General features: G+C 42.3%; 1 protein-coding gene across 2 annotated transcripts in view; it reads left to right on the plus strand.

Annotated features, from left to right (window-relative positions):
- Positions 1-19,342, plus strand: part of LOC137049632 (meprin A subunit beta-like) — a 40,149-nt gene that overhangs the window by 12,208 nt on the left and 8,599 nt on the right. For both annotated transcript variants that reach the window (XM_067428208.1, XM_067428209.1), the window contains exons 10-13: positions 69-242; positions 586-694; positions 6,914-7,234; positions 7,316-7,393. In XM_067428208.1, the coding sequence (XP_067284309.1) occupies positions 69-242; positions 586-694; positions 6,914-7,234; positions 7,316-7,393 (682 nt within the window). The remainder of the gene's footprint in view (positions 1-68; positions 243-585; positions 695-6,913; positions 7,235-7,315; positions 7,394-19,342) is intronic.

Genomic DNA, 19,342 nt, shown 5'->3' on the forward strand with positions numbered 1-19,342 from the left:
TCTTATATTATTATAATCATTATTCATGTGCTTTCAGGGTTATTTTAAAATATGTTTTGTTCTAACAGGCAACTATTTCTGGGACAATCCTCGAAAGACTGGGAACCAAATAACCATCGACGGCGAGTCTGTATATATGAATGGATTTGCGAGTGGATATTTTAAGCTCCTCAGAAAAGCTGATCTCACTGGAAGAGAGTTTATCAAGGGCAGTGACATCATACTTCTCATCACCACACAAGGTAGGATTTGAGCTCAGAGAACAGGTTTATCTGCTGTATTAAGAGCAAACTGGGCCTTATTAGAATGTATTATTTTCGAGGCTCATCTGGCTCCATATAATATACAAAACACAATTCATAAAGGCACAAGTAAAAGCATAAATATTGCCCCTTATGCTCACACAAAAGCATCTTGCCTAACTTAATGTGAAATCTTTACACAAACGTGTATATATCAAGTTCTTGAATTAATGTCCATCACACAGACTTGTGCACAGATTTTAAATCCGGCTCCATAAATGATGATTGGGCAGGAATGATATTCCCCTTGTGTCTGATCTTTATGAATGTTGTATTGATCCAGATATCTCAGCGCTGCTCCAGAACGACTCTCTACCCTGCCCTAAAGCAACGGTGAAGAACTTCAACATTTCTACTGACGCCAATGCCCAGCAGAGACCATGTGCTGCGAGGTGAATGTCCTTTTACCTCTGGTGTACATGTGACAAATGCACACTATATTTAAGAGATAATGTAGGAGAGAACATGCGATACTGTGTAGATATTGTAGCGTCCCACTACTATAATAACCAGGCTTGTTCGATATCGATCTAATACTTTATTAATGAACTGCTGAGTCACTGTTCTGGCCGTTATCCACGCCGTACACAACATGCGTTATCAGCCTGTGCACTCTCTGAACTACCCGCTTCCTCTCACAACTCTCACTCCAGCCCCCCTGACCCGGCTGGAACCCCACCCCTTAAAGTGAACGAGTACTAACAGTAGAACAACTTCTTACTAAATTGACACTTTTAAACATCAACACTTTTAAGGTTTTCAGCATTTTAAATGACATTACACTGCCCCCCCACCCTCTCTAGAACCAAGCAGGGGCCCACCCAGTGGCAGTCAATGTTCGGGGAGTGTCCTCTTTTCTTTTTCGGGTTATACACCCAAACCAACTCACCAGCCTGGAAGTCCCTACCCTTGCTTCCCTTGCTACCCTTGCCTCTGGTCCAGCTGGTACACTTGGCATATCTGGGGGCTTCCCGAACAACAAATCTGGGGGGGGTCCGTAGCTCACGCCCCAACATGAGCAATGCAGGGGTGCATAGTAATAATAATAATAATAATAATAATAATAATAATAATACATTTTATTTATAATGCACTTTATATTAAACAAAATCTCAAAGTGCTACAGAATTAAAAACAATCAACAACAATAAATAAATAAGTAAATTAATAAAATAAAATAAATAAAACTGAAAATAAATAAATAAATAAAGAAGTAACAAGTCAATTAAAAGCTCTGCTAAAAAGGTGGGTTTTAAGAACACACTTAAAAGCATCTATAGTCTGTGGAGTCCGCAGGGGGTCAGGGAGAGCATTCCACAGACTGGGGGCTGCAGAGCAGAAGGCCCGATCTCCCAGAGTACGGAGATTGGTCGAGGGAGTTTTAAGATGAAACAGAGAAACAGAGCGGAGGTTACGAGTGGCTGTTTGTGTGGTGAGGAGTTCCTTAAGATAGGAGGGAGCATCACCATGGATGCACTGGTGCGTAAGGAGAGAAATCTTGTACTCGATCCTGAACGACACAGGAAGCCAGTGGAGTGATTTTAGAATGGGGGTGATGTGGTCGTATTTGCGCACCCTCATGAGGATCCTAGCAGCGCTGTTCTGAATACACTGCAGCCTCTGGAGATTTTTGCTAGGGATGCCGATAAGGAGCGCATTGCAGTAGTCCAGCCTGGAGGAGATAAAGGCGTGGACAAGCTTCTCCGCATCTGCCAGTGATAGAATGGGACGAAGTTTGGCAATGTTTCTGAGGTGGAAGAAGGAGGTCTTACACAGGTGTTTGATGTGCGCTTCAAAAGTAAGCTGCGATTCCATTCTGACCCCCAGATTGGTGACTGAAGTGGAAAGTGGAATGACCTGATCAGAGAAAGCAATGCTGGTGATAACGGACTTCTGGACCTGAAGTGGAGTGCCGACTAGGATAGCTTTAGTCTTGAAGCTGTTTAGCGGCAGAAAGTTTTGCTTCATCCACGCCTTTATCTCATCCAGGCAAGTGATCAAAGTGGATGGTGTGAGGTCAGCAGAGGGAGATAAACTTGTCCTTACTGTAGGGCCCATGATGTCCTCGGTGCCAGCAGCCCTCGGCAGCACAGGGGCGACGTGACAAAGCATCGGCGTTGGTGTGGCTAGCCCCGGGTCTATGAACTACTGTGAAGTCGAATGACTGGAGTTCTTCCAGCCACCGGGCTACTTGACCTTCAGGCTCCTTGAAGGACATCAACCATTGGAGTGCAGCATGGTCTGTCCTTATTGTGAATGGAGCACAACACAGGTAGTATTTGAAGTGCCTCACTGCCATTACCACTGCAAGGAGCTCACGTCTGGTGACACAATAGCGCCTTCCACACTTATTAAAGACTCTGCTAAAGTATGCCACCACCTTCTCGCCATCTGGTCTCTACTGCGATAAAACCGTGCCCATGCCGACATTGCTTGCGTCTGTATCTTAAATGAAAGGCATTTTGTGTCAGGTGGAATGAGAACTGGAGCTTCAATCAAAGCTTGCCAAAGGGTAAATGCCTTCTGGCACTCCTCCGTCCAGACAAAGGCATGGTCTTTTCGTTGAAGGTGAAAGAGGGGTGCCCCTATGCACGAGAATCCCCTCACAAACCTCCTGTAGTAAGAGGCTAGTCCCAGGAAACTTTTCAGTTGTCTCAGGTCTGTAGGGGTTGGCCAGTCTCTAATGGTGTGAATTTTGTCCTCCAGGGTGCCTATGCCCTCCCTCCCCAACTTGTGTCCAAGGAACTCAACTTCCCACCTCATGAAGTGGCATTTATCTGGATGCAGTTTCAGGCCTGCCGCTGCCACTCTTTCTAAAACCCGACGGAGGGAGTCAAGGGCCTCATCAAATGACTCACCATGGACAAGTCGATCATCTAAATATACAAGACATTCACAGCACTCCTGACAGCACTTTGTCCATGAGCCGTTCAAACGAGGCAAGAGCGTTGCAGAGCCCGAATGGGAGGACCTTAAACTGCCAGAGACCCCTATTTGTGCGGAATGCAGTTTTGGGAGAAGATTCAGGAGACAATGGCACTTGCCAGTAGCCGCTCCTCAAATCAAGAGTGGAGAACCAGGAAGAACCGGCCACCAAGTCGAGGGACTCATCCACTCTAGGCAAAGGATATGAATCCTTTTTTGTAACTTTGTTGAGCTACCTATAGTCTATGCAGAACCGCCATCTGGGACTATTTTTCCGCGGCACCAAGACAACTGCTGAGCCCACGGGCTCTCTGAGGGCTCCACTATACCCGCCTGCAGCATTTCCTCCAGCTCCTTATCCGCAGCTTCCTGTCGAGTAAGGGAGAGACGACATGGCCTTACCCTTGTTGGGTGGGCATCTTCTGTGTCAATAACATGCTGCACTTAATGGGTTAGGCCTACTTCCTTCTCATTAAGGGCAAACATGCCCTTTAAATCCTCCATGACTTCCCACAAGCGCACTTTTTGTTCCTCACTTAAGCCATCACAGTTTTTGGACCAGATGTCTCTCACAGCCAAGATTCGAGTCTCTCTCTCATCATTTCTCAATCCATTGTCCAAACAATAGTCATCATGTGTTGGCGAAAAGAAGGAGGGAGGGGATGCAGCTTTGCAATCGGGAGTGCGGTGTGCGTAACAATTCAAACTAATGAGCAGTGATTCTACACAGAGAGGTGGTGGTGCATCGGCTGGGTTTTCTGCTCCGAGGGCATGCCTGGATGTATCTGCTGAATACACAGCTAGGGGCACTGAGGTCAGACTTGTAGCAGGATGGGTCAGTTGTACTGAACGGCCATCAGGGAGGGTAAGTAAGTCCCTACATAAGTCCAGCACACAGCCAATGGCCCTCAAGAAATCCAGTCCTAGAATGCAGGGGTCCTGTACTTCAGCCACCCATGCCTGGAATGACACACACAGACCTCCAATGTCAAACAGGAAGAGACCTTTCCCTTTTATTGGCGCAAAGTTTTCAGGCGAGCAGACGTTGGTTCCAAAGCTGTCCCCACAGGAACAAGATCAGGTCGAACCAGTGTTGCATTTGATCCAGTGTCAACAAGGGCTGTGCAAGCGGCTCTTCCTCTCACAACTCTCACTCCAGCCCCCCCAACCCGGCTGGAACCCCACCCCTTAAAGTGAACGAGCACTAACAGTAGAACAACTTATTACTAAATTAACACTGTTAAACATTAACACTTTAACTAATGTCTTCCAGCATTTTAAATGACATTACAATATAATCTGGGAGTTTATGCTGCTACAAGGTGAATATGACGTTCATAATTGGTTAACATGGAGAAAATGGTTTAAATTCCAATGCAACGAGGTGAAATAGAGTCGTTTTGTGTGTGGAAAAATATGAATTCTCATTTGTAATGCCATGGTTTACCCACTAGGTAAATATAAAACTATATAAATATAAATGTATCTAGTCTGCTTGCACATGAGTATTGCAGGTCATAACTGCTTACTTATTTTTAGGTTTTGCATTTAAGTAAATATTGAGACATGATCAAACACTAGAATTTTTAAATGTGTAATTTAAGAAAGTTACTAACTAACATACTAATATTTTAATGATACTCGTATAAGCACACACAAGTGAATATTAATGAACAAGCAAATACTGAATGTAACTGTAGCATCCCCTTCCTCTAACTGAGAACTTTATGGGTGATGCCCTGGGTCTTTAATATGATGGGTTGTATTAACTTAAATTTGTAATGCTATCTATTGTGTTTATACTTCCATATAGGAGGAAACGTGTAACTCAGTTACCACAAATACAAAATAAGTTAGATCATACTTGAATTTACTTGAATTTTATCAATAGAAAAGAAAGAAAATATATGTGATGTATTCGTTCAGTAAAGCTTCTGTTAAACAAGTGTATGAGTCCCTTTTTCAAGCAGACATTTACATGGGGAAAAATAAATAAATACAAATTAAACAGTCAACAGTATCAATGGAAAAATAAAAAGTTTCCAACCCAATAGAAATTCCTAAGCCGACCAACAATTTAAATAACCCTTAGTTTCTGTTTCACTGCTCGGGATCATAGAGGCCAAAAACACAAGGCAGCTTCACTCAATTGAGCCACAAAGAAAATAAAAATAAACAGGTACCTTTATAGAAAATGTTGCTCTCTTTAATCAGGGTCAGTCGCAGTTCGTCAGGTTAATCGGAATCCATCAATCGTGAGCCGCACTCACGAGCAGCCGTCGGCGGTTCTTTATTGATCCAGCTGCTCAGCTTCTCAACGTGGTATCCTCTCGCTCCTTTCAACAGCGCACGAGACTCCCGAATATAACATGAACTCAACATCCGTTGATCTTCTCCTTCATAGCTAGTGCGATATAGACAGTTGACGTAGAATGTACTGGCTATCCTTCAAATTTTTCTTCCATTCACATCTGTGACGCACTTTAAATATACTCGAACATCGCGGTCACGCATAGCCAGCAGTAACACAGTTTAAAGTCCACTCTAATATCCTCAAGATTAACTATAATGTACACAAGTCTATAGACAATTCACACTTTCAGAGCATTGTCTCACCGACATCTCGCACCTGTTCCCCTTCTTGTGCGTTCTCCTAAAGTTTACTAAAAAACACATTCCCCTAAACTCCATACAGGGAACGAAGGTCTGTAGAGAAATACATTTTAGTGTTATCCACACAAAAAATGACAGACCATCTCACCTGCGGCATGTAGAGCGAAGACTCACCGCACAGTTCTCGTATGACCATGGTGCCTACCACCCTTGCATACCTGAAAGAGGTGCTCTCACTGATCAAGCCAAGGCGGGCTGATATTTTTCCACCCAGTCCCAGGCCTGATGTAAGAAGCATCTGGGGAAACGATGAAGAAGAAACATGAAGGTCAGGTTTCTTCTTCTAACAGGAGTCTCACCTCCCATGCAACCTACTCCTCCTCAGAGGGGGGCGCATGAGATACTCCCTGAGATCTGCCTGGGTGTGGATCCTGGCCTGGTACACCTGAAACAACACCATGGTGTGCAAAGCTGTAACAGCCTGACCTCCTATCGTGTATGCCCTGCCATTATTCTACAACATTGTAAGAGAGGAGATAGCAGAGTTGGAGCTCTGTGTTGATACCTACTCATATGCAAGTTAGTTCGCAAACGTCTCGTAAATCGGCAGCATCAACACACACCCATATTCCCTCGAAATCAGAGAATAAAATTGCTGATTATGATTAACATCGGGAATATGGGTTCTTCCGTGCCCTCTTGATCTCTGTAAGAAGATCAGGAAGGAACGGAAGGCTCAACTGAGCAGATGGTTTATGGCCGGGGAGAAATCGATCATCCAATATAGCACGAGCGATCTCTCCTCTAACGCGCCCATTTGGCAGCTGCAGACTGCCTGCAGCGCGTTCCATAACATCCATCAGCTCAGCATACACGGTCAGGGTGGCTGAGAGTAACAATCTCACCAGCCATCAGCCGAACACCCCTCCCTCAAGAGGAGAGCCAGACAAGAATGGAGCGATTTCGGAAAACCGCTCACAATTTACACAAACAGGAGTGTAAATGTGTAAAACACAAACTGACTGTGCATGCTCTTTATCCCAGGCAGTAAATAATTAATTTGTATTGACTAGCACTGCAGCAACACCAACTACAGCAACAACTACAGCAACACCAACTACAGCAAGAACTACAGCAACACCAACTTCAGCAACGACTAAAGCAACAACTACAGCAACGACTAAAGCAACAACTACAGCAACGACTAAAGCAACAACTACAGCAACGACTAAAGCAACAACTACAGCAACGACTAAAGCAACAACTACAGCAACGACTAAAGCAACAACTACAGCAACGACTAAAGCAACAACTACAGCAACGACTAAAGCAACAACTACAGCAACGACTAAAGCAACAACTAGCACTAGAGCTACACCAGCACCCACTGAGGGGTGAGACTACAACATTATTTAAAAAGAGAAACTGATGCATCTGATGATGATAACCTGACAGTATGTTTGTGTGTTTCTTAGAGCTCTTCTCACACCTCAGCAAAACTCAACAACTACAGTGAAAACTAGCACTAGAGCTACACCAGGACCCACTGAGCGGTGAGACTAGAACATTATTTTAAACAAGTTTATGAACTGACATCCCAACATAATCAGACTACACTGGTTGCACTCTATGTTTTTCACTCACTGTTTTTTTTTTTGTTAAGTGATATATTGCATAGACATTATAAATGTACATTTGTAAATTGGTATTTTTCGGTAACACTTTATAATAACGTTCAGTTGTAAGTCATTTATAAGTGGTTAGTTAATGATGAACTAATCATTTACAAAACATTCATAAATGATCATCAAGTGATATGTTAACATTTTACAAATAAGTCATTTACAAGTGATTAGTAAATAATTAACTAATGATTTATAAAACATGACTACGTGTTAATTAATGATTAATGAGTGATTTGTTAATTATTTTACATATATTTAGTAGATTAAGTTATAAGTAATTTACAATTTAATAGTTAATAATGAACTAATGATTTACAAAACATGAAAATGCATTTCATAAATGTTACTAAATTGTTACTTTTTTGTATATTTTGTATATTCAGTTATACATTATGTATAAGTTATTAGATAAAGATAAACTAATAATTTACAAATCATGACTAGACATTCATAAATGATTAAGTATAATATGCTAACAATTTGCAAATCTGTAAGTTATCTTTAAAAAATAGCATATCATAAAATAACCAATCAGATCCTTAGTAAATGGTTAAGTTACTAGTTAATATATTATTAATCACTGAAATGTCAGTGTACCGTTATCTCAATAAACTATTGTTAATTGTGAACAAATGATGATCAAACCATTAGTAGATAATGAATATATTATTTATTGATGCATCATTACATTTATAAGCTGGTCTGTTAAAACCTACAAAATGCATTTATGCTAAAGCAATTTTTTTTAAAGAATGATAAATTACTAGTTGTCAAATTAATAAACATTTTAGAATGACTTAAAGTCAGGGGATTGCAGTGTTAAGTTAAATCCTTTCACTCAGTGGGTCAGACTGGTGTTCTGTGATGGGGTCTAACGTTAGTGATAATGTCAACTGGTGTTCTGTGATGGGTCTAACGTTAGTGATAATGTGAACTGGTGTTCTGTGAGGGGTCTAACGTTAGTGATAATGTGAACTGGTGTTCTGTGAGGGGTCTAACGTTAGTGATAATGTGAACTGGTGTTCTGTGAGGGGTCTAACGTTAGTGATAATGTGAACTGGTGTTCTGTGATGGGTCTAACGTTAGTGATAATGTGAACTGGTGTTCTGTGAGGGGTCTAACGTTAGTGATAATGTGAACTGGTGTTCTGTGAGGGGTCTAACGTTAGTGATAATGTGAACTGGTGTTCTGTGATGGGTCTAACGTTAGTGATAATGTGAACTGGTGTTCTGTGAGGGGTCTAACGTTAGTGATAATGTGAACTGGTGTTCTGTGATGGGTCTAACGTTAGTGATAATGTGAACTGGTGTTCTGTGAGGGGTCTAACGTTAGTGATAATGTGAACTGGTGTTCTGTGAGGGGTCTAACGTTAGTGATAATGTCAACTGGTGTTCTGTGATGGGTCTAACGTTAGTGATAATGTGAACTGGTGTTCTGTGATGGGTCTAACGTTAGTGATAATGTGAACTGGTGTTCTGTGAGGGGTCTAACGTTAGTGATAATGTGAACTGGTGTTCTGTGATGGGTCTAACGTTAGTGATAATGTAAACTGGTGTTCTGTGAGGGGTCTAACGTTAGTGATAATGTGAACTGGTGTTCTGTGAGGGGTCTAACGTTAGTGATAATGTGAACTGGTGTTCTGTGATGGGTCTAACGTTAGTGATAATGTGAACTGGTGTTCTGTGATGGGTCTAACGTTAGTGATAATGTGAACTGGTGTTCTGTGAGGGGTCTAACGTTAGTGATAATGTGAACTGGTGTTCTGTGATGGGTCTAACGTTAGTGATAATGTGAACTGGTGTTCTGTGAGGGGTCTAACGTTAGTGATAATGTGAACTGGTGTTCTGTGAGGGGTCTAACGTTAGTGATAATGTGAACTGGTGTTCTGTGAGGGGTCTAACGTTAGTGATAATGTGAACTGGTGTTCTGTGATGGGTCTAACGTTAGTGATAATGTGAACTGGTGTTCTGTGATGGGTCTAACGTTAGTGATAATGTGAACTGGTGTTCTGTGATGGGTCTAACGTTAGTGATAATGTGAACTGGTGTTCTGTGATGGGTCTAACGTTAGTGATAATGTGAACTGGTGTTCTGTGATGGGTCTAACGTTAGTGATAATGTGAACTGGTGTTCTGTGATGGGTCTAACGTTAGTGATAATGTGAACTGGTGTTCTGTGAGGGGTCTAACGTTAGTGATAATGTGAACTGGTGTTCTGTGAGGGGTCTAACGTTAGTGATAATGTCAACTGGTGTTCTGTGATGGGTCTAACGTTAGTGATAATGTGAACTGGTGTTCTGTGAGGGGTCTAACGTTAGTGATAATGTGAACTGGTGTTCTGTGATGGGTCTAACGTTAGTGATAATGTGAACTGGTGTTCTGTGAGGGGTCTAACGTTAGTGATAATGTGAACTGGTGTTCTGTGAGGGGTCTAACGTTAGTGATAATGTGAACTGGTGTTCTGTGAGGGGTCTAACGTTAGTGATAATGTGAACTGGTGTTCTGTGAGGGGTCTAACGTTAGTGATAATGTGAACTGGTGTTCTGTGATGGGTCTAACGTTAGTGATAATGTGAACTGGTGTTCTGTGATGGGTCTAACGTTAGTGATAATGTGAACTGGTGTTCTGTGAGGGGTCTAACGTTAGTGATAATGTGAACTGGTGTTCTGTGATGGGTCTAACGTTAGTGATAATGTGAACTGGTGTTCTGTGAGGGGTCTAACGTTAGTGATAATGTGAACTGGTGTTCTGTGAGGGGTCTAACGTTAGTGATAATGTGAACTGGTGTTCTGTGAGGGGTCTAACGTTAGTGATAATGTGAACTGGTGTTCTGTGATGGGTCTAACGTTAGTGATAATGTGAACTGGTGTTCTGTGATGGGTCTAACGTTAGTGATAATGTGAACTGGTGTTCTGTGATGGGTCTAACGTTAGTGATAATGTGAACTGGTGTTCTGTGATGGGTCTAACGTTAGTGATAATGTGAACTGGTGTTCTGTGATGGGTCTAACGTTAGTGATAATGTGAACTGGTGTTCTGTGATGGGTCTAACGTTAGTGATAATGTGAACTGGTGTTCTGTGAGGGGTCTAACGTTAGTGATAATGTGAACTGGTGTTCTGTGAGGGGTCTAACGTTAGTGATAATGTGAACTGGTGTTCTGTGAGGGGTCTAACGTTAGTGATAATGTGAACTGGTGTTCTGTGATGGGTCTAACGTTAGTGATAATGTGAACTGGTGTTCTGTGATGGGTCTAACGTTAGTGATAATGTGAACTGGTGTTCTGTGATGGGTCTAACGTTAGTGATAATGTGAACTGGTGTTCTGTGAGGGGTCTAACGTTAGTGATAATGTGAACTGGTGTTCTGTGAGGGGTCTAACGTTAGTGATAATGTGAACTGGTGTTCTGTGAGGGGTCTAACGTTAGTGATAATGTGAACTGGTGTTCTGTGAGGGGTCTAACGTTAGTGATAATGTGAACTGGTGTTCTGTGATGGGTCTAACGTTAGTGATAATGTGAACTGGTGTTCTGTGATGGGTCTAACGTTAGTGATAATGTGAACTGGTGTTCTGTGAGGGGTCTAACGTTAGTGATAATGTGAACTGGTGTTCTGTGATGGGTCTAACGTTAGTGATAATGTGAACTGGTGTTCTGTGAGGGGTCTAACGTTAGTGATAATGTGAACTGGTGTTCTGTGAGGGGTCTAACGTTAGTGATAATGTGAACTGGTGTTCTGTGATGGGTCTAACGTTAGTGATAATGTGAACTGGTGTTCTGTGATGGGTCTAACGTTAGTGATAATGTGAACTGGTGTTCTGTGATGGGTCTAACGTTAGTGATAATGTGAACTGGTGTTCTGTGATGGGTCTAACGTTAGTGATAATGTGAACTGGTGTTCTGTGATGGGTCTAACGTTAGTGATAATGTGAACTGGTGTTCTGTGATGGGTCTAACGTTAGTGATAATGTGAACTGGTGTTCTGTGAGGGGTCTAACGTTAGTGATAATGTGAACTGGTGTTCTGTGAGGGGTCTAACGTTAGTGATAATGTGAACTGGTGTTCTGTGATGGGTCTAACGTTAGTGATAATGTGAACTGGTGTTCTGTGATGGGTCTAACGTTAGTGATAATGTGAACTGGTGTTCTGTGAGGGGTCTAACGTTAGTGATAATGTGAACTGGTGTTCTGTGATGGGTCTAACGTTAGTGATAATGTGAACTGGTGTTCTGTGAGGGGTCTAACGTTAGTGATAATGTGAACTGGTGTTCTGTGAGGGGTCTAACGTTAGTGATAATGTGAACTGGTGTTCTGTGATGGGTCTAACGTTAGTGATAATGTGAACTGGTGTTCTGTGATGGGTCTAACGTTAGTGATAATGTGAACTGGTGTTCTGTGATGGGTCTAACGTTAGTGATAATGTGAACTGGTGTTCTGTGATGGGTCTAACGTTAGTGATAATGTGAACTGGTGTTCTGTGAGGGGTCTAACGTTAGTGATAATGTGAACTGGTGTTCTGTGAGGGGTCTAACGTTAGTGATAATGTGAACTGGTGTCTGTGAGGGGTCTAACGTTAGTGATAATGTGAACTGGTGTTCTGTGATGGGTCTAACGTTAGTGATAATGTGAACTGGTGTTCTGTGATGGGTCTAACGTTAGTGATAATGTGAACTGGTGTTCTGTGATGGGTCTAACGTTAGTGATAATGTGAACTGGTGTTCTGTGATGGGTCTAACGTTAGTGATAATGTGAACTGGTGTTCTGTGATGGGTCTAACGTTAGTGATAATGTGAACTGGTGTTCTGTGAGGGGTCTAACGTTAGTGATAATGTGAACTGGTGTTCTGTGAGGGGTCTAACGTTAGTGATAATGTGAACTGGTGTTCTGTGAGGGGTCTAACGTTAGTGATAATGTGAACTGGTGTTCTGTGAGGGGTCTAACGTTAGTGATAATGTGAACTGGTGTTCTGTGATGGGTCTAACGTTAGTGATAATGTGAACTGGTGTTCTGTGATGGGTCTAACGTTAGTGATAATGTGAACTGGTGTTCTGTGATGGGTCTAACGTTAGTGATAATGTGAACTGGTGTTCTGTGATGGGTCTAACGTTAGTGATAATGTGAACTGGTGTTCTGTGAGGGGTCTAACGTTAGTGATAATGTGAACTGGTGTTCTGTGAGGGGTCTAACGTTAGTGATAATGTGAACTGGTGTTCTGTGAGGGGTCTAACGTTAGTGATAATGTGAACTGGTGTTCTGTGATGGGTCTAACGTTAGTGATAATGTGAACTGGTGTTCTGTGATGGGTCTAACGTTAGTGATAATGTGAACTGGTGTTCTGTGATGGGTCTAACGTTAGTGATAATGTGAACTGGTGTTCTGTGATGGGTCTAACGTTAGTGATAATGTGAACTGGTGTTCTGTGATGGGTCTAACGTTAGTGATAATGTGAACTGGTGTTCTGTGATGGGTCTAACGTTAGTGATAATGTGAACTGGTGTTCTGTGAGGGTCTAACGTTAGTGATAATGTGAACTGGTGTTCTGTGAGGGGTCTAACGTTAGTGATAATGTCAACTGGTGTTCTGTGATGGGTCTAACGTTAGTGATAATGTGAACTGGTGTTCTGTGATGGGTCTAACGTTAGTGATAATGTGAACTGGTGTTCTGTGAGGGGTCTAACGTTAGTGATAATGTGAACTGGTGTTCTGTGATGGGTCTAACGTTAGTGATAATGTGAACTGGTGTTCTGTGAGGGGTCTAACGTTAGTGATAATGTGAACTGGTGTTCTGTGATGGGTCTAACGTTAGTGATAATGTGAACTGGTGTTCTGTGATGGGTCTAACGTTAGTGATAATGTGAACTGGTGTTCTGTGAGGGGTCTAACGTTAGTGATAATGTGAACTGGTGTTCTGTGAGGGTCTAACGTTAGTGATAATGTGAACTGGTGTTCTGTGATGGGTCTAACGTTAGTGATAATGTGAACTGGTGTTCTGTGATGGGTCTAACGTTAGTGATAATGTGAACTGGTGTTCTGTGAGGGGTCTAACGTTAGTGATAATGTGAACTGGTGTTCTGTGAGGGGTCTAACGTTAGTGATAATGTGAACTGGTGTTCTGTGATGGGTCTAACGTTAGTGATAATGTGAACTGGTGTTCTGTGATGGGTCTAACGTTAGTGATAATGTGAACTGGTGTTCTGTGAGGGGTCTAACGTTAGTGATAATGTGAACTGGTGTTCTGTGATGGGTCTAACGTTAGTGATAATGTGAACTGGTGTTCTGTGAGGGGTCTAACGTTAGTGATAATGTGAACTGGTGTTCTGTGAGGGGTCTAACGTTAGTGATAATGTGAACTGGTGTTCTGTGAGGGGTCTAACGTTAGTGATAATGTGAACTGGTGTTCTGTGATGGGTCTAACGTTAGTGATAATGTGAACTGGTGTTCTGTGATGGGTCTAACGTTAGTGATAATGTGAACTGGTGTTCTGTGATGGGTCTAACGTTAGTGATAATGTGAACTGGTGTTCTGTGATGGGTCTAACGTTAGTGATAATGTGAACTGGTGTTCTGTGATGGGTCTAACGTTAGTGATAATGTGAACTGGTGTTCTGTGATGGGTCTAACGTTAGTGATAATGTGAACTGGTGTTCTGTGAGGGGTCTAACGTTAGTGATAATGTGAACTGGTGTTCTGTGAGGGGTCTAACGTTAGTGATAATGTGAACTGGTGTTCTGTGAGGGGTCTAACGTTAGTGATAATGTGAACTGGTGTTCTGTGATGGGTCTAACGTTAGTGATAATGTGAACTGGTGTTCTGTGATGGGTCTAACGTTAGTGATAATGTGAACTGGTGTTCTGTGATGGGTCTAACGTTAGTGATAATGTGAACTGGTGTTCTGTGAGGGGTCTAACGTTAGTGATAATGTGAACTGGTGTTCTGTGAGGGGTCTAACGTTAGTGATAATGTGAACTGGTGTTCTGTGAGGGGTCTAACGTTAGTGATAATGTGAACTGGTGTTCTGTGAGGGGTCTAACGTTAGTGATAATGTGAACTGGTGTTCTGTGATGGGTCTAACGTTAGTGATAATGTGAACTGGTGTTCTGTGATGGGTCTAACGTTAGTGATAATGTGAACTGGTGTTCTGTGATGGGTCTAACGTTAGTGATAATGTGAACTGGTGTTCTGTGATGGGTCTAACGTTAGTGATAATGTGAACTGGTGTTCTGTGAGGGGTCTAACGTTAGTGATAATGTGAACTGGTGTTCTGTGAGGGTCTAACGTTAGTGATAATGTGAACTGGTGTTCTGTGATGGGTCTAACGTTAGTGATAATGTGAACTGGTGTTCTGTGATGGGTCTAACGTTAGTGATAATGTGAACTGGTGTTCTGTGATGGGTCTAACGTTAGTGATAATGTGAACTGGTGTTCTGTGAGGGGTCTAACGTTAGTGATAATGTGAACTGGTGTTCTGTGATGGGTCTAACGTTAGTGATAATGTGAACTGGTGTTCTGTGATGGGTCTAACGTTAGTGATAATGTGAACTGGTGTTCTGTGATGGGTCTAACGTTAGTGATAATGTGAACTGGTGTTCTGTGATGGGTCTAACGTTAGTGATAATGTGAACTGGTGTTCTGTGATGGGTCTAACGTTAGTGATAATGTGAACTGGTGTTCTGTGAAGGGGTCTAACGTTAGTGATAATGTGAACTGGTGTTCTGTGATGGGTCTAACGTTAGTGATAATGTGAACTGGTGTTCTGTGATGGGTCTAACGTTAGTGATAATGTGAACTGGTGTTCTGTGATGGGTCTAACGTTAGTGATAATGTGAACTGGTGTTCTGTGATGGGTCTAACGTTAGTGATAATGTGAACTGGTGTTCTGTGAGGGGTCTAACGTTAGTGATAATGTGAACTGGTGTTCTGTGAGGGGTCTAACGTTAGTGATAATGTGAACTGGTGTTCTGTGAGGGGTCTAACGTTAGTGATAATGTGAACTGGTGTTCTGTGATGGGTCTAACGTTAGTGATAATGTGAACTGGTGTTCTGTGATGGGTCTAACGTTAGTGATAATGTGAACTGGTGTTCTGTGATGGGTCTAACGTTAGTGATAATGTGAACTGGTGTTCTGTGATGGGGTCTAACGTTAGTGATAATGTGAACTGGTGTTCTGTGATGGGTCTAACGTTAGTGATAATGTGAACTGGTGTTCTGTGATGGGTCTAACGTTAGTGATAATGTGAACTGGTGTTCTGTGAGGGGTCTAACGTTAGTGATAATGTGAACTGGTGTTCTGTGAGGGGTCTAACGTTAGTGATAATGTGAACTGGTGTTCTGTGATGGGTCTAACGTTAGTGATAATGTGAACTGGTGTTCTGTGATGGGTCTAACGTTAGTGATAATGTGAACTGGTGTTCTGTGATGGGTCTAACGTTAGTGATAATGTGAACTGGTGTTCTGTGATGGGTCTAACGTTAGTGATAATGTGAACTGGTGTTCTGTGAGGGGTCTAACGTTAGTGATAATGTGAACTGGTGTTCTGTGAGGGGTCTAACGTTAGTGATAATGTGAACTGGTGTTCTGTGAGGGGTCTAACGTTAGTGATAATGTGAACTGGTGTTCTGTGAGGGGTCTAACGTTAGTGATAATGTGAACTGGTGTTCTGTGATGGGTCTAACGTTAGTGATAATGTGAACTGGTGTTCTGTGATGGGTCTAACGTTAGTGATAATGTGAACTGGTGTTCTGTGAGGGGTCTAACGTTAGTGATAATGTGAACTGGTGTTCTGTGAGGGGTCTAACGTTAGTGATAATGTGAACTGGTGTTCTGTGAGGGGTCTAACGTTAGTGATAATGTGAACTGGTGTTCTGTGATGGGTCTAACGTTAGTGATAATGTGAACTGGTGTTCTGTGATGGGTCTAACGTTAGTGATAATGTGAACTGGTGTTCTGTGATGGGTCTAACGTTAGTGATAATGTGAACTGGTGTTCTGTGATGGGTCTAACGTTAGTGATAATGTGAACTGGTGTTCTGTGATGGGTCTAACGTTAGTGATAATGTGAACTGGTGTTCTGTGAGGGGTCTAACGTTAGTGATAATGTGAACTGGTGTTCTGTGAGGGGTCTAACGTTAGTGATAATGTGAACTGGTGTTCTGTGATGGGTCTAACGTTAGTGATAATGTGAACTGGTGTTCTGTGATGGGTCTAACGTTAGTGATAATGTGAACTGGTGTTCTGTGAGGGGTCTAACGTTAGTGATAATGTGAACTGGTGTTCTGTGATGGGTCTAACGTTAGTGATAATGTGAACTGGTGTTCTGTGAGGGGTCTAACGTTAGTGATAATGTGAACTGGTGTTCTGTGAGGGGTCTAACGTTAGTGATAATGTGAACTGGTGTTCTGTGATGGGTCTAACGTTAGTGATAATGTGAACTGGTGTTCTGTGATGGGTCTAACGTTAGTGATAATGTGAACTGGTGTTCTGTGAGGGGTCTAACGTTAGTGATAATGTGAACTGGTGTTCTGTGAGGGGTCTAACGTTAGTGATAATGTGAACTGGTGTTCTGTGATGGGTCTAACGTTAGTGATAATGTGAACTGGTGTTCTGTGATGGGTCTAACGTTAGTGATAATGTGAACTGGTGTTCTGTGATGGGTCTAACGTTAGTGATAATGTGAACTGGTGTTCTGTGATGGGTCTAACGTTAGTGATAATGTGAACTGGTGTTCTGTGATGGGTCTAACGTTAGTGATAATGTGAACTGGTGTTCTGTGATGGGTCTAACGTTAGTGATAATGTGAACTGGTGTTCTGTGAGGGGTCTAACGTTAGTGATAATGTGAACTGGTGTTCTGTGAGGGGTCTAACGTTAGTGATAATGTGAACTGGTGTTCTGTGAGGGGTCTAACGTTAGTGATAATGTGAACTGGTGTTCTGTGATGGGTCTAACGTTAGTGATAATGTGAACTGGTGTTCTGTGATGGGTCTAACGTTAGTGATAATGTGAACTGGTGTTCTGTGATGGGTCTAACGTTAGTGATAATGTGAACTGGTGTTCTGTGAGGGGTCTAACGTTAGTGATAATGTGAACTGGTGTTCTGTGATGGGTCTAACGTTAGTGATAATGTGAACTGGTGTTCTGTGAGGGGTCTAACGTTAGTGATAATGTGAACTGGTGTTCTGTGAGGGGTCTAACGTTAGTGATAATGTGAACTGGTGTTCTGTGATGGGTCTAACGTTAGTGATAATGTGAACTGGTGTTCTGTGATGGGTCTAACGTTAGTGATAATGTGAACTGGTGTTCTGTGAGGGGTCTAACGTTAGTGATAATGTGAACTGGTGTTCTGTGATGGGTCTAACGTTAGTGATAATGTGAACTGGTGTTCTGTGAGGGGTCTAACGTTAGTGATAATGTGAACTGGTGTTCTGTGAGGGGTCTAACGTTAGTGATAATGTGAACTGGTGTTCTGTGATGGGTCTAACGTTAGTGATAATGTGAACTGGTGTTCTGTGATGGGTCTAACGTTAGTGATAATGTGAACTGGTGTTCTGTGATGGGTCTAACGTTAGTGATAATGTGAACTGGTGTTCTGTGATGGGTCTAACGTTAGTGATAATGTGAACTGGTGTTCTGTGATGGGTCTAACGTTAGTGATAATGTGAACTGGTGTTCTGTGAGGGGTCTAACGTTAGTGATAATGTGAACTGGTGTTCTGTGAGGGGTCTAACGTTAGTGATAATGTGAACTGGTGTTCTGTGATGGGTCTAACGTTAGTGATAATGTGAACTGGTGTTCTGTGATGGGGTCTAACGTTAGTGATAATGTGAACTGGTGTTCTGTGATGGGTCTAACGTTAGTGATAATGTGAACTGGTGTTCTGTGATGGGTCTAACGTTAGTGATAATGTGAACTGGTGTTCTGTGAGGGGTCTAACGTTAGTGATAATGTGAACTGGTGTTCTGTGAGGGGTCTAACGTTAGTGATAATGTGAACTGGTGTTCTGTGAGGGGTCTAACGTTAGTGATAATGTGAACTGGTGTTCTGTGATGGGTCTAACGTTAGTGATAATGTGAACTGGTGTTCTGTGAGGGGTCTAACGTTAGTGATAATGTGAACTGGTGTTCTGTGATGGGTCTAACGTTAGTGATAATGTGAACTGGTGTTCTGTGATGGGTCTAACGTTAGTGATAATGTGAACTGGTGTTCTGTGATGGGTCTAACGTTAGTGATAATGTGAACTGGTGTTCTGTGATGGGTCTAACGTTAGTGATAATGTGAACTGGTGTTCTGTGAGGGGTCTAACGTTAGTGATAATGTGAACTGGTGTTCTGTGATGGGTCTAACGTTAGTGATAATGTGAACTGGTGTTCTGTGAGGGGTCTAACGTTAGTGATAATGTGAACTGGTGTTCTGTGAGGGGTCTAACGTTAGTGATAATGTGAACTGGTGTTCTGTGAGGGGTCTAACGTTAGTGATAATGTGAACTGGTGTTCTGTGAGGGGTCTAACGTTAGTGATAATGTGAACTGGTGTTCTGTGATGGGTCTAACGTTAGTGATAATGTGAACTGGTGTTCTGTGATGGGTCTAACGTTAGTGATAATGTGAACTGGTGTTCTGTGATGGGGTCTAACGTTAGTGATAATGTGAACTGGTGTTCTGTGATGGGTCTAACGTTAGTGATAATGTGAACTGGTGTTCTGTGAGGGGTCTAACGTTAGTGATAATGTGAACTGGTGTTCTGTGAGGGGTCTAACGTTAGTGATAATGTGAACTGGTGTTCTGTGATGGGTCTAACGTTAGTGATAATGTGAACTGGTGTTCTGTGATGGG

The sequence above is a fragment of the Pseudorasbora parva genome, chromosome 20, assembly GCF_024679245.1.
Source record: "Pseudorasbora parva isolate DD20220531a chromosome 20, ASM2467924v1, whole genome shotgun sequence".
NCBI lineage: Eukaryota > Metazoa > Chordata > Actinopteri > Cypriniformes > Gobionidae > Pseudorasbora > Pseudorasbora parva.